The sequence below is a fragment of the Phycodurus eques genome, chromosome 17, assembly GCF_024500275.1.
Source record: "Phycodurus eques isolate BA_2022a chromosome 17, UOR_Pequ_1.1, whole genome shotgun sequence".
Taxonomy (NCBI): Eukaryota; Metazoa; Chordata; class Actinopteri; order Syngnathiformes; family Syngnathidae; genus Phycodurus; species Phycodurus eques.
The window spans coordinates 8,562,911-8,578,401 of NC_084541.1; the positions used below are offsets into that span (position 1 = coordinate 8,562,911).

Sequence of the window (15,491 nt, forward strand, 5' to 3'; positions counted from 1 at the left end):
AGCGAAAAAAAAATTATTTTTTTTGAGGAGGGTAAAATGCTTTTGTGGAGTCCCTTGGGCAAAAGGGATGGCATGCTGAGATTGTCAGGATCAAGGTTGACCTAAAAGAGGCTGAGAAGCAGCTGGACAACTAAAGACCCTCCAAACAACAAATGTATGTCCAGCCGAGACCAGCGTGATGTTAACATTTGATCTTCAGTGAGAAATGAGACTGAAAGGCATTTCAATTTGTCTCAGACCTTACAACTGATTGTATTAGGAGTGTTTAACTAATTGATTAGCTGATAAAATGGTCCACTTTTGGCCATTACATGATATTGATAAAAATGACTTCTCATAACATTCTGGGTCAATCAGTTCTTCAGGACTTTTATTTAATAAATAATACTTGTACATAGCAAGTATTCAAAAGAATGGATAGACTTTTATTTGGAAAATAATACATCGGTAGTACAGCAATATCCTGTATGGTATGATTAGAAGAATAATATTTTTTAAAGTAGTTTATAATGATGTATGCACAGATTGTGGCAATATTTGTAGAAAATGTGACAAAGAATCTACAAAGCAAGTTGTATATAATATAAATTAAATTAAATATTAAAGCTAGCACAGTAGCTACTACAGTAACTCAAAACCACTTTTATGCCTTTCTTCGAGTCTCTCTCTTGCAACCTGCTGATGACACTCCATGAGCATCTTCAAATTATATATTTTTTTCCTTTGGAACTTTCCTTTCTTTTCCAATCCAAGCGAAATAACTCAGAAGTACACGGAGGACTGGTTGCTCAAATTCCCAAAATGTGTCGGAAAGGTGCCTCAATGCAAACTTCAATCCACCTTTAGCATAGGTTACTTTTGACCAACCTTTATGGAAAGAAATTAGATATTTGTTAGCATAATCCTTTATGCAGTAATATTTAAAACAACAGGCCACCGACGACATTTACCGAGTTTCTCGCTGGAGACTTGCAACAGCAATACTTGCCATCGTGCGAAAATGTGGACTGGAATTTATTTAAAACAGTGCTGTCCTTTCTAAGACATTCTCGCAATTATCAGAATATGCTATCAATTGGACAAAATCAACAATACTCCCTATAACGGCTAAGTCATGGAATGGGAGGTGGGGGGGGGGGGGGTGTTCCGGTCCGGGTCGCCCTGGCTCCTGCGGAGTGGGTGGCGTCCCCCACAGAATGGGCGTGATGGTTGATAATTTCCCACATCCCATCCTACCCTGCCCTTTACTGTCCTCTCTCATTTAGTCCTATTGGTAAGTTGTCGCATGTCCTCACCGGGTGCCCCCCTCCACACAGAAGAACGCGATTTGACTTTGTAACGTTACATGTCGTCAAATATCTAGACTGTGTAACTATTGTCCTGCTGTGGTTTGCACCCCTATTCCCCTTGTCCGTACTGTCTGCAGAGGAAAAAGAAAGTAGTGTATTTTATTGTATTGCAATGATTCTCAAAAGTGGAGTATGATTACCACGAGTGGTACGCCGAGTGCCTCTAGTGGTATGTGAGAGAATCACTGCCTAATTACAGTTCAGTTGTATTTAACTTCCATCCATCCATTTTCTGAGTCGCTTCTCCTCACTCGGGTCGCGGGCGTGCTGGAGCCTATCCCAGCTGTCATCGGGCAGGAGGCGAGGTACACCCTGAACTGGTTGCCAGCCAATCGCAGGGCACATACAAACAAACAACTATCCGTACTCACATTCACACCTACGGGCAATTTAGAGTCTCCAATTAATGCATGTTTTTGGGATGTGGGAGGAAACCGGAGTGCCCGGAGAAAACCCACGCAGGCACGGGGAGAACATGCAAACTCCACACAGGCGGGGCCGGGGATTGAACCCGGGTCCTCAGAACTGTGAGGCTGACGCTCTAACCAGTCGGCCACGGTGCCGCCTGTATTTAACTTTTAAGATGAATACATTCGCATCTAATCTTTAAGAACTGTTTTTTTCAACTTTTATTTGTAATACATTTTAATTAAATCAAATACAGCCCCCCCATATTCAAGCTTAGTGTCACCGTTGAAACTGCGTAATGTTACAGTGGATTACAGTAATAAGAAAGTATACTTTTTAAGAATACAGCCTTTGTCTTGTTTATGATGAATACTTGGGCCTGCTACACTACTACTGTATTTTAACGTTGGGCGACATAGTGGTAATTGGAGAGCTGACTATTTTTTTTTAGCCACTACTTCGTGTAGAACGTTTGCGAACTACCGGCATAGTGAAATAAAACAGAGGAAAGTGAACGCGTCAATTTTCAAATACTGCACTTTTATTATGAAAACCCAGAATGCAGGATCCAGTGCATGTATTTGCGTTGACTTTACAGCCTTGTTCCAGTGTGTGTGGCAACAAAAACTCTCGTGAAGCATAACACAGGCCAGGTTGCTTTGACTGAAACAAAGCGACGCTTTTAATGTTCCCCGGGCTGTCCAGACTGACCACTATTGAAGCTAATTGCGCATTCTTCAGCTAACTATAAGGATAGGGAGAAGCTACTGAGGGAAAACAACTCGTAACGGAGGTAACGACGTGCGGTTTGTGTGCAAACATGGGGAGCATCCGGGTGGAGGAGGACGTGTCGACTTTGTAAAAGGTGGACAATTGTACGTGTGTCGCTTTTCTTCTTGGCGTGATGACAAATGTCGTGCTATGTTGGGATGCTGCGTGGAGCTAGCCTATGCTACTTCGACTTGTCCCGAAAAGATGTTGACTTTCAGGAAAAACAAGTATTGCTAGGCCGTTTGAAGTAAGTAGTTCAGAGAATACAATATATATGTATCTATATTTACATATAGATACATATACATTTGTTTCTACAAAGATTAACGAGACTGTGATTATATTAAAGAGGAGCTTCATGTTATCAATGTGTTTATTCAATTAACAACTGAATGTCCCTTGTATCGCTGTCCACATCATTGAATTAGATATTTTGGATGAAATTGTAAAACTAAGTGATAGATGAAGGTAATGCTAATTATACATACTCGTGCACTCACTGTAGTAGTCTCGCCACGCTGCACTATTTGCATATCTGTTGTTTACCAATACTGGCCACACATGCCAGAGTAGCATATGCCCCACTTGCACACTGACTGAGGAGTATCTGCAACATTTGCACAATCAACATTGTCACAGATTATCGCGCTACGAGTCGCTTTAAACTGCATACACTCCTTGAAGTCTCGGCGCCCTTTGCACAATAGTCATTGCACAGGACTATTGCTATATTAGTCATTCAAACTGCTCTAAGTGCTAGAGTACTCTGCATTTTTTGCACAATTGTCCCCAAAAAAACATTGTACCGGCATTACCAGATAACTAACAACCCTTTATTGCTCAGGGACTGTTTTTCTCAATGTCTTTGTGTTTCACAAATGTTCCCTGTCAATTGACTGACTGTTGTCGGACTAGAGTGGCTCCAACTACTGGAGACAAATGCCTTGTTTGTTTTTTGGACATACTTGGCAAATAAAGATGATTCTGATTCTGAAACTACTTTGATAAATGTAGAATGTTTTCTATTGTATAGGGAATGTTTGATGACCAGTTTTTGGACTGCAACAATGTCTTTAGTACGTCATTTCATGTGCCGAACACGTTCCTGACTTTGATGTTTTGCTTGGATTTTTTTTTTTTTAACAAAAGCAAATTTCATCTTATGCTTTTATATGTAAAGCACGGTGAAATAGTAGTTGGCACATCTGCCTCGCAGTCCTGAGCTTCTGGGTTCGAATCTTGGCTCTGGAGTTTTCTTTTTGTGCCCATGCTTGGTTAGATTTTCTGCAGGTACTCTGGCTTCCACTCACATTCCAAATACACTCATGATAGTTTTACTATAGAATTGTGGGAACGTGAGTGTGAATGATTGTTTGTCAAATGTCACTGTGTGCTAGGCTGTGATTGACTGGCAAACATCCAACCATCCATTTTCTGAGCCGCTTCTCCTCACAAGGGTCGCAGGCGTGCTGAAGCCTATCCCAGCTATCATCGGGCAGGAGGCGGGGTACACCCTGGACTGGTTGTCAGTCAATCGCAGGGCACATACAAACAAACAACCATTCAAACTCATATTCACACCTATGGGCAATTTAGAGTCTTCAATGAACCTACCATGCATGTTTCTGGGATGTGGGAGGAAACCGGAGTGCCCTGTGAAAACCCACGCAGGCACGGGGAGAACATGCAAATTCCACACAGGCTGGGATTGACAACACCAATTCATGTGACAACTGCAGGGTCGTTACTCGCTAAAGTATATGTAATAGTATATAATTTAAAACAAAATATAGCAGGAGGGAATGCTTTGCAATATTTTTTTGTAGCAAATTTGTGGAGTTTTTTTTAATAGATTTTTTTTTTTTTTTTTTTTGCTCCTCACAAACTTGTTTGCTCTGTGAACTAACATATGGTCTCTCGCTCTCTCTCTCACAGGTGATATCTTTTCATACCCCAGATACTTCATTTGAGGCTACAACCGCAGATGTTAAACCCAATAGTGAACCACATGGTGGAAACTGTAAAGCAGCAACATGCTTCTTTGTCATGGGCTGACTGCTCTGGCCACGGAGGACATGTTTTAAACTAGAAGAGCGAGACCACCATCACACAGCCATGGGCATTTGTTCATCTGCTTCCAAGATGTTGCGCAGGGTGAAGTACATTTTCCTGCTGCTTCTCTCCCTGTCTGTGCTGGCATGGTTTTCCATGTTCTCAGGTGGCAGCGTAAAATCAACACTGCTCCCCTCAGCAGCAACGCAACCTCTCATTAAAGTAGAGGGCACGCAGGTCATGACAAACTTGGGGACGTCAGCAGCCGTTCGTGTAATTACCTCAACGGCAATAGAAGAATGTCCTAAGAAGTCGCCGCTGCTACGTGAGTGAACGCCCACGTTTCATTTAACAGGTGGACAATATACCTGTATGGTGTTTTATTTGCTTAAAACCAACACTGGTTGCAAACTATACGCTAATTCTGATGAGAGGTTTTGGTTACCTTTCTTACGACCACAATAGTAATATTGTGAAATTAATATCTTCCTGGCAGTGTCAATCAAACCTGCAATTTATTATCTTTGTAAATGCAGAATTCTTGATATAGATCTGCTACGGTGTTGGATCTGATTATATTGTGCATATACCTAACGTATAGGGTCCCAAAGTGAATTTCTTTCCACAGGGCCCTAAATCCCTGGCAACGCCCCTGGGTGTTGGCTTATATAAATATCATGTAGGATCATCAATAAGTCATACTCGTAAAAAGTAGAACTGCTGTATTGTCAGCTGCCTTGACAAATGACAAAATAAATATTTAAAAAAATTAAAAAAAACAAGGACTGCTAAGTGTAGTTCAATTTAAACGTAACATGTAGAACCTCAAAAGGTTGAACAGAAACCATTCCAGGACACCAGTCAACTTCTATCAAAACAACATTTTCCCATCTGTAACAATTTAAATTGATCTGTTTTATCATGAATTAATCATTTTAATTAACTATCTTAACATTCTGAAGTGTAAAAAAGAACCTAATCACTCATGTAATGTTAGTGATTAAACAATGAAATACCTTACTAACTTTGATAAGTGATGTACAGGCGTGTACAAGTATATTCTTGTTATTCTCTTAACTCTCCTTGTTTGATATTGTTATGGCTGGTCCTTCTTTTGGAATAAGTGTCGCAAAACGCACAAACCGAGCTTTCATAAGGTCCGCTGAGGCATAATATGAATCTTCATGAATAAATTCGAATTCCACAGAAGGTGCAGTGAAGCTGAACTTTGAGCCCTCCCTGAAACTGAAAGAGGTGGAGGGCGAGAACAAGCGGGTGACTGAAGGCCAGTATCAGCCTTCCTCCTGCACAGCCAGACAGAGCGTGGCCATCCTCATTCCCCATCGCAACCGAGAGCGACATCTCCTCTACCTGCTGCACCACCTGCACCCCTTCTTACAGAGGCAGCAACTCCACTATGCTGTTTATGTTGTACAGCAGGTACTGTACTTATCAACGCTGACTTTTATCAATTGCTGGCGTACGATTATCTTTGTATTGTATTCTAATTTCACTATCACTTCTGTTTTTAAAAGGCCGGTGATGCCACTTTTAACCGTGCCAAATTACTGAACGTGGGTTACTTAGAGGCACTTAAAGAGTACAGTTGGGACTGTTTCATTTTCCATGATGTGGACCTGGTTCCTGAAAATGATCACAATCTCTACATTTGTGATTCGCAACCCAAACACCTGGTGGTTGGCCGGAATGCCACCGGATACAAGTAAGTTCCTGGCAAAGACTCATTTCCTGTACACCATGTGTGAATTGTGTAAAACGGCCCACTCTTGTCTGATAGTACAAAATTATTGTGAATGTTCAGATAATCCTAGGGTACTCAGGGTCTAAAATGAATCTGTTTCCTCCGTCAGGCTGCATTACAAAGGCTACTTCGGAGGAGTCACGGCAATGAGCAGAGAGCAGTTCCGTAAAGTGAATGGATTTGCAAACACCTACTGGGGTTGGGGTGGAGAAGATGATGACCTTCGCATCAGGTGAAAGAAGAAACAGGCCCAGAAAACCCATTTTACGATATAAACTGCTTCACATCCTTTTTTTAACATGACTTGTTTATAACAAGCAGGGTAGTTCAGTGTGGCTTGGTGCATAATTAAAATCCCGAACTGGCCTTTGGATGTGTAATTCAGATGGCCATAGCTGCCTCATCTATGTCGATGACATCACACTAGTATGACAGAAGGTAGCCCCAACAATGAATTTGAAAATATTCTGTATGTGACACTGTAAACAAAGAATATCAATCAGTGGTGGTACTTATACCACACTTTGAAAACCACTGATCTAGGTGAACGTAATAACCTTCAGAAAGGGAAGTGACGTTTACATATTACCTTTTAACACACTTTTTATTTGAGTGGACTAAATCTACTGCAGTTTTCATCAACTAAAACAAGACTAAAACAATTTAGATGACCAAATTATGACTAAAACTAAACTACATTTTCGTCAAAAGACTGACTAAATCTAAGTCAAAATTTGCTGTCAAAATTGACACTGGCAAAAAGTGAGACAATACAGAACATTTTGGTACCCGTCACAGGTTTTGGTGGTCGAAACACACATAAAAATGTGTGTTGTATTCGACTATACTGCTCGATGAAGAAGGGTCTTAATGCCTTGCACTTGTACACTTAGGGTGGAGCTGCAGAAAATGAAGATTGTGCGACCACCTGCTGACATTGCACGCTACACAATGGTGTTTCACAAACGGGACCACGGCAATGAAGTCAACGAGGACAGGTCGGTAATTTGTCATTGTCGTGTTCTGACAACAATCTCTATTTTGCCTAATTATTCTTTTTTCCGCCTACCCAGGATGAAACTGTTAAGACGAACCGCACTAGTTTGGAAAAAGGATGGGTTGAACAGCTGCAAATATCAGACGCTGTCAGTGGAGAGGCTGCCGCTCTATGTCAATGTCACCGTAGACATTGGGAAGCCGAAGAGCTGACACTTCAAATAAGCTCTGCTCACTGTTATGGCATTTTAGAGAGGGGTGAAAAAAGTAATACCTGCTATTGTGAGTTAGACATCATACAGTATAACGCAGGCAAGTGCAGTACACATATGAAGAAGCAGACGTGAACGCTCAAATGTGGTTAAATATGCAATAATTTCACTTCATGATCTCAGTGATTTCTCTGTGGCAAGGAAACTGATCAACAAATGTTGTCTTATGTGATGCAAGTCTTGAGCGTTATTGTTCAGCTCTACATTTGTCCAACAACACTTGTCCAAGGGCCCTATTTGTGCAGTCAAGGATTGCCCAAATGTTGTTTATGCATTCCTTTTATTTATCTCAATTGTTACAGTACGTCTACTTTGTAGCCATGCTGGATTCAGGACTGTGTGAGTTTTGTTTAAGTACTGAATGTGAAGCATCACTTTTTTTTTTTTTTTTTTTTCCCCCCCCTCCCCTTCCCCCCTTCCAAACCTAGATTGCACTTTTTGACATTTCATCTACATGTTGTACTTTTAACGTACACAATGCTCAACATATCCATGAACAAATGTCTGGCTGTACTCAAATTAATGTTTGAACTCAAATTAATGTTTGGACTCAAAAAGTGAAGTCGCAAGAAGTGAACACTGGTACAGTATGGCATGTTTTGAAATACTTGCTGGCCAAAAGACAAAGCCTTGATATTATTGCAAGACCGAATAGAACATAGAACATGTTCAGTAAAAGTAGTCTCAAAAGTACTGCTGTTTTGTTTTGGGTTTTTTTTAAGATTAAATATAATATATATCTTAAATAGAAATACTTTATACACAGCTTCAAGAGTCTGTTTCAACACTACACAATGTGCCCCTATGCTATTATGTATTTACAGTATATCATACAGACTATTATTCTCGACTTGTTATTCCAGAAACATGTTTTGCAATACAGGTGTTCTTGGAGTATATAATAAAAAGTGATCTTCAGATGAATTATATTAATGTATGTATATATACAATTGACACGGTTGAGCACATTATTTGCAACTGACAATTTCCAAAATGTGCAAAAAGACTGTCCTTGTAGGATTTAGGTGATGCAATGAATCTCTAGCTGTCCTCAAATTAAGATAATCTTGGTTATTACTTTTTTTTTTTAATTATTAAAATAGTCAATGATATTTATTGGCTGCCTTTTCTTAGAGGTTTCTTTTGTCCTACCAAATTCATCAGCCTGAAAATATTGGATTTTTTTGTATTACGTTTTATTTTCAAATGGGCCTTATATTGTTGTTGTTGTTTTGCAGGAACATGTGATTGGTGGTGGATCATTATTACCTTAACTGTCGAAATGTGACCAATGAGAATAGCCTCTTATTATATAAGTAGTAAACTGCCTGCTGGCTAGTAATGGGACTTGAGACGCACGTATCAATTTCATTATATCTTGAAAGGGATGTGTGGCTTCTTGTGTATTACAACTTGGTTGTTTTGTGTCTGTGTGACCATCAAATGTTTCTTCCATTTAAAGGTTGATTGCAAAGTACTTCAATGACACTTTCAGATGATCTCAGACACTTTGCTAATCCTGAAAGACCAATGTTGCTACAGATGTTTCACTTTGAAACTGTCCTTTTTAGATTCATTATACAACGGATTTCATTATTTGAGAATGTCATAAGTGGATTTAAAAAAAATATATAAATATAAGTGGCATTAAGTTTGGGAAAAGACATGACTGATACATTTCATAGTGGGGGAAATGTTGAATTATTATTGTCATGTTGTCACATGATCTATTGTGCTGGTGTCTTTGATGGTAAATTCAGCCACAAGTCACGGGTATTTGAACTAATAAAACAAATAGACAGCTTTTTAGCTTGAAACGATCTACTCACTGATTGCAATGCATGGATCTGGCCACTGGGAGGCAGAAGTAACAAGGTTGCCATTACTGTAATTTAGGCAACATTTTCAGTACAATACTGTATAGTCAGTCTACAAACCTGACTCAAATACTTAGTAAATTTACCTGCTTCTGCATTTTACAAACATTAGGTTAATATAAGTGAGTGCCGTTACAAATGCCAGTCGAATAAGGCCCCTAGGGATACTTATTCGTGTGGGGGAACTCCAGTAGTGCATATTCATCAGAATAATTTTTATCTTGTGCATGTGTTTGTTGCTGGCATAATTTATGTGCATGTGATAATAAAATACCGGTATTTTACGATTTTAGTTGTTTGCAGAGACCAACATATCCATCTGTCCCAATGTAAGGCCTTTTCTTACTTTTAAACTGAATGGCATTTGGTGGAGAATACAGGAAGGGAAGGTGGCATCATCCATCCATCCAACCATTCTCTACCGCTTATCTGAGGTCGAGTCGCGGGGGCAGTAGCTTTAGCAGGGACGCCCAGACTTCCCTCTCCCCAGCCACTTCATCCAGCTCTTCCGGGGGGATCCCGAGGCGTTCACAGGCCAGCCGAGAGACGTGGTCTCTCCGGCGTGTCCTGAGTCGACCCCGGGGTCTCCTTCCGGTGGGATGTGTCCGGAACACCGCACCATGGAGGCGTCCGAATCAGATGCCCCAGCCACCTCATCTGGCTCTTCTCAATGTGGAGGAGCAGCGGCTCTACTCTGAGCTCCTCCTAGATGACCGAGCTTCTCACCCTATAAAGGAGAAACTCATTTCGGCCGCTTGTATCCGGGATCTTGTTCTTTTGGTCACGAACCACAGCTCGTGACCATTGGTGAGAGTAGGAACGTAGATCGACCGATAAATTGAGAGCTTCGCTTTTCGGTTTAGCTCCATCAAATAGTTTAAAATTAATGCCTGTGTCTTTGTAGTGAAGCTACTGATACACACAACCAGTCACAACATTAGTTACAAAATGTTAATTTAGTTACCTCAGCGACATGAGAGCAGCAAAATACTGTATAGCCCTCTTAGCAAATCAAACATCTTTAAGGCAGAAATTTGGGTTTTTATTAAGAAATAAAAGGCAGAAATTCGGGTTGTTATTAAAACAAAACAAAACAAAAGTTGGCGGCACGGTGTACGACTGGTTAGCACATCAGCCTCACAATTCTGAAGACCCGGGTTCAAAGCCGGCCTCGCCTGTGTGGAGTTTGCATGTTCTCCCCGTGCTTGCGTGGGTTTTCTCTGGGTAGTCAGGTTTCCTCCCATGTCCCAAAAAAACATGCATGGTAGGTTAATTGAGGACTCGAAATTGCCCGTAGGTGTGAATGTGAGTGCGAATTTGTTTATATGTGCCCTGCGATTGGCTGGCAACCAGTTCAGGGTGTACCCCGCCCAAAGATGGCTTGGGATAGGCTCCAGCATGCCCGCGACCCTGGTGAGGATAAGTGCTTCAGAAAATGGATGGATGAATGGAAAAAAAGTTTGAAATGTGCCTAATGAAGTATCCACTGCAGACTTTGTTTTTGTGACAGAATTTTACCAGCATAGAGGAACCAGAGGAAAAGCAATTCATCAGTCTTTCCTGGTGTTGGTCTCTTAACTTTCTGGATAATCCAGGGTATGATGATTGACACTAGGATCCCCTCAAAGCAGTTAGTGGGGTGGTTGCGGGCATACACACTGGAGAGATGAGCAAAGAATCACTGACACACAGAAACAAATTTAACTTGACGTGAGGTGTCAGAGTTGACCATGTGTTATAGACTATCTTCACATCAACACAACAACAATAGGAGGTCCAAGTTGCACATCGTTTCCATTCCTTCATGTGTATCAGAAGCAAAATATTACAGCAAAAAAATATGCTGTGACCTCTATAATGAAGACTGCTTCTTATTTGCTTACAGTGACCCCTTGGCTATTTTTTTTGTCTTAACAGGGCAAAGAGAGAGCGGGATGCCTGAGGCTTTGTATGGACAGAATGATGTCATGTCCTCTTCCTATGTTGCAGAAAGAAGCTTTGTCTTCCAGAGGCCAGGCCTGGTCATCAAGCGCACATGTGACACACTCACAAGCACACTTTATAAAACAAGCAGTGTTGAGGCCATGTCCAATGTATGCCTTGTGTGTAATGAGATCGAGCAAGCTGTAGAGAGATTTAAGAGCTCTAGCAAAATGTCTGTTTTTTCAAAGTAATTATTGGGTAGAATTATCCAAAAAAATACTTTTAAAATTGTACGTGTGAGAAGTGTTGTAGATTGGTGCTTAAACATAATGAGACATTTTTCTAATACGGTATTTCGGTTACATGAGAGGGGCTTAGAAAATAAACATGTTTACATCACCATTGCTACTTGAATCCACTTAAAGTTAATACAGTGTATGCAGTTTTCCTAACACTAAAGTTGTGGTTGTTGAACACATTTCATATTATTGGTAAAACGAGGCAGTATTAGGGTCATTTTCATTTAATTTGATCAGTAATGGGAAAGATTATTTTTTTAATTTATACATTTTACTGATATGATTATTTGAAATATTAGCAGTTATTCAAACGGTAAATGATTCTCAGGAAAAAAAAATATTCTAAATTAATATTTTTCAAACTTTTAATGCCAAACTGCCTTTCCCTTTATGTGTCCCAAATGAAGTTCCATAATTTACAACATGTTTTCTGAAGAAGCGGGTTACATTTTTGGATATACAGCAATAGGATTTTTCTCCTTTTGCTTAAAGGAGGTATAAGGTCGAAATGGTCCATATTTCACTAACAAGTTGATTTCATGTGTTTTATGCTCAAGAAAATAAAACCGAGTCATTTCCAATAATATCAATCCATTTTGGAGCAACTGGAGCAATAGATAAATATCTAATTGCCTTTGGAACACCCCTTTTTCATCACTAAAATCAACACGCCCCCATATCTTGGTGTGACGTCAGTGGCAGAAGTGGAGATCAAATTCACTGCATATCCGGTGTGGAAAAGGGAATGTACTGTACTATAAAGTGACAGTATTTAGTCATGTTTTATATATTGCACTCTGACATGAACGCAACAAATATAGCACCCCAAAATTATGTTAAATTGCTAATTTATTATGCTGAAAAATCTAATATATTAAGGTTTCATTTATTAAAATGGCACGGTAGCTGCCGCAGGGACAGTCTGAAACGCTTACTCTCAGCGTAAAAAAGCACAATGTGGCTTAATTTCAGATAACTATCATCAACACAATTTATCTGGACATCTCTACTCATGCTCCCTTCCACCTCTGAAAATATCAGAACGACAACCCAAATATTATGGATTTAACTGATATAAAGCATGTTTCTTTTTCTCTAGTGAACTACGGAGAGGAAAATGCGTCAACGTCGATGAAATAAAAAATATCGTGCCGATTGTTCGGATATTTTCAGAGCATGAGCGAAGTGGGCATATTTGTTCACATAAATGTTGGTGACGATTGATCGCAGTTTTGGGACATCAATCTCTATTCAGCGTTTGGCTGGGAGATCCTCGTCAGATGTCCGCCGTTATGACAGTAACCCCTGGCCATCAAAGTCCACGGTCAGTGGACAAAATCAAATCAAACGCCTATTTAACATAATTGTCCAAACTATTTTATCAAGCTTTAAAGACTGATAAAATAGTATGAACACGCTGCCGTGATGGCGGGTGTTCGCTGTGACTGTCATCCATCGTAACTCTTTTCAAATGTCTAGAGGCATTTCTGACGAAACCTGTTTATTATACTGTATGCGGAAACTGACCTCATGTGGGATGACGTGGCTGTTTTCTTTCCTCAAATGAGGCTTTTTAACGATTGAAAAAAAAAAAACCTTATTAAAACGTTTCACTGCCAATATCATGTTATTGTCTGATTTAAAAAAAAAAAAAAACACATCCAGACTCTCAATATAGGGAAAAATTACACCACAGAAACTGTAGTGGTTCAATGAGGAAATGTCCTTGCCTTCTGCACTTGACGTCTCAGGCGGTGACAGGCTGATGTGTCCAAAATATGGGCGGGCCAAAATCAAATCTTTATTCAGAAAACAAGTCTAAAATTACTACTGAGTAATTTTAGACTATTTTTTTTTTTTGGGGGGGGGGGGGGGGGGGGTTCTGCAGACACTATTTGTAAGTCCAGAACTATGAAGCGCTAACGTTCACATTATTAGATAGGTCCTTTAATATGCCTTTTCCACCAAAACTAATACAAATACATTGTTTTGGTTCTTTTGCAAACGGTCCGTCTTTGTTACTCAAGCTGTCTTTACCGTTACTGTCACTGGAGGGTCTCGTTATGTTGTTGCAATACACCAGATGGATCTGTGAGCTGAAGTGCCAGGATGAGGCACCCATTTTGCATTCACACAATAGCAGCAAATAAATGGACATGAATGAACATGTATGAATTTGTGATTGTGAAAGTGTCGGAAGTTCAGAACGATTGCATGTCTGTTATACGATTGTACAAAGACTAGAATGTAACAAATTTAATGAATAGTTAGGATCATTTATGTACTTGTATCCACAGAGTTTAAAGGGTGACACATAAATTGTCCAAGTCAGACAATTTTTATGAAGCTTTCTATGTCTTCACCTTTGTGCACTTTAATTTTTACCATTTTGCAAGTAGTGTACAGTATTTCAGTGGGCCACCACAATTTACTTTGTCAATAAGGGCTGCCTTTACTACGAATGGTAGAAATTTTACATCAGCAGAAACTTTTTGAAAATAGGACTAAGTGTGGCTGTTTCAGCATGGGAGACATTGACCCATACAAAACCAAGGCTGCATTAAAAAAAAAAAAGCAAAGAAAACTGCTAAATTATAGATTTTCTTTTTTTTCCCCAAGTGTCCTAACTGATATTGATCACATGACATGGAAATGAGCCATGAGACAAGTACAGTATTGTGACTAATTGTAAGTCTGCTCCTGATAGGGACACATAGCAATTACTGTACACATACAGGTAGTGGAAATGGGAGAAAATATAGCGTTGATTGTTGGTAGTGTTTTATATGTGTGCTATGTTTTAACATTTTATTTTATATTAGTGGTAGATTTGATGTTTGTGGAACTATTGATAAATAAATGACGTGCGAGGTGCATCAGGGACATAACTTTTATTATCCCTCATCTTTTCTCCTCCCCAAACAGTTCCAGCAAAGTTGGAAACAAAGAATTCGACACAATGTGCCTGATTGATTGATTAACTGACTGATTATAGTGCATCAACGTATAGCTCTGATTTACCAAAACAAATGGTGATAATATTTAAAGGAAGGCTGTACTGTTTGCGGGGCTCAAGCAGCCACACAAATCAGCGATAGACGAGTAAAGGACCCGTAACAGTCCGACGATGCTTACACGGATTTTCTGCTTCACTTCTCATCATATTGCACTTTGAAATGCAATAGAGTAAATCATTGCAGTCGGTGGTCCTGTCGGAGTGCATGCACTGCAATTGGAAAGCAGGTCCTAAGATATGACTTCTTGGAAAGGTTAAGCATACAGCTGAGAGATTTCGAACCTCAGAATATGGAATTCGGTGTTGCGGGTGTGTGATTTTCCCTGCAAAACCACTCAGTCTTGGAATACAGGGAGTCAATCATGACAACCAGTGAGTACACCGCAACGCAGTGATGACATCCACTTGAGATACTCAGTAGAGGGAAGAAAACGTTCCGCATTTAGTTGGAGTCCGGTTGGTCAAAGATAAAATGCATGTAACAAGAACCATGTGTCCATCTCCTAACCCTAGCACCCCCTCCACTCCACCCCACCCCACATTTCCCATCTGTGCCCTTCAAGCCCTCGCTTCAGTCACCTCCCACTTCCCTCCTTCCTTCAGAACCCCTCTGTTTTTGTTTTCCAGCCTAGGCGCTTTGCACAGGAAATTGTATACACAGGGAGCATTCAGGAAGGCAGAGGGCAGCCATCCCGTATAAATTTGGAGAACGGAAAGAAAAAATATATAGATAAAACTAGGAGAGAAATAGAAGGTGTCTTCTGAC

General features: G+C 40.1%; 1 protein-coding gene across 3 annotated transcripts; it reads left to right on the forward strand.

The window, feature by feature from the left end:
* The first annotated feature begins 2,365 nt into the window (after positions 1 to 2,365).
* b4galt4 (UDP-Gal:betaGlcNAc beta 1,4- galactosyltransferase, polypeptide 4) lies at positions 2,366 to 9,531 on the forward strand. 3 transcript variants are annotated; one of them, XM_061703273.1, is made up of 7 exons: positions 2,366 to 2,632; positions 4,464 to 4,905; positions 5,788 to 6,020; positions 6,116 to 6,303; positions 6,452 to 6,574; positions 7,236 to 7,340; positions 7,416 to 9,531. In XM_061703273.1, exons 2-7 carry the CDS (start codon positions 4,644 to 4,646, stop codon positions 7,549 to 7,551), a joined length of 1,047 nt encoding a protein of 348 aa, XP_061559257.1. In that variant the 5' UTR covers positions 2,366 to 2,632; positions 4,464 to 4,643; the 3' UTR covers positions 7,552 to 9,531. The 3 variants fall into 3 exon arrangements, with proteins under 3 accessions (XP_061559257.1, XP_061559259.1, XP_061559258.1); XM_061703275.1 differs by having other exon boundaries at positions 2,366 to 2,622; XM_061703274.1 differs by lacking the exon at positions 2,366 to 2,632 and adding an exon at positions 2,647 to 2,775.
* Positions 9,532 to 15,491: the final 5,960 nt, after the last annotated feature.

Coding starts and splice junctions, on each gene's coding strand:
- b4galt4 (XM_061703273.1), top strand. CDS start 4,644: ATGGGCATTTGTTCATCTGCTTCCAAGATGTTGCGCAGGGTGAAGTAC. Junction 6,575..7,235: donor GATGATGACCTTCGCATCAG/GTGAAAGAAGAA, acceptor TTGTACACTTAG/GGTGGAGCTGCAGAAAATGA. Junction 7,341..7,415: donor AATGAAGTCAACGAGGACAG/GTCGGTAATTTG, acceptor CCGCCTACCCAG/GATGAAACTGTTAAGACGAA.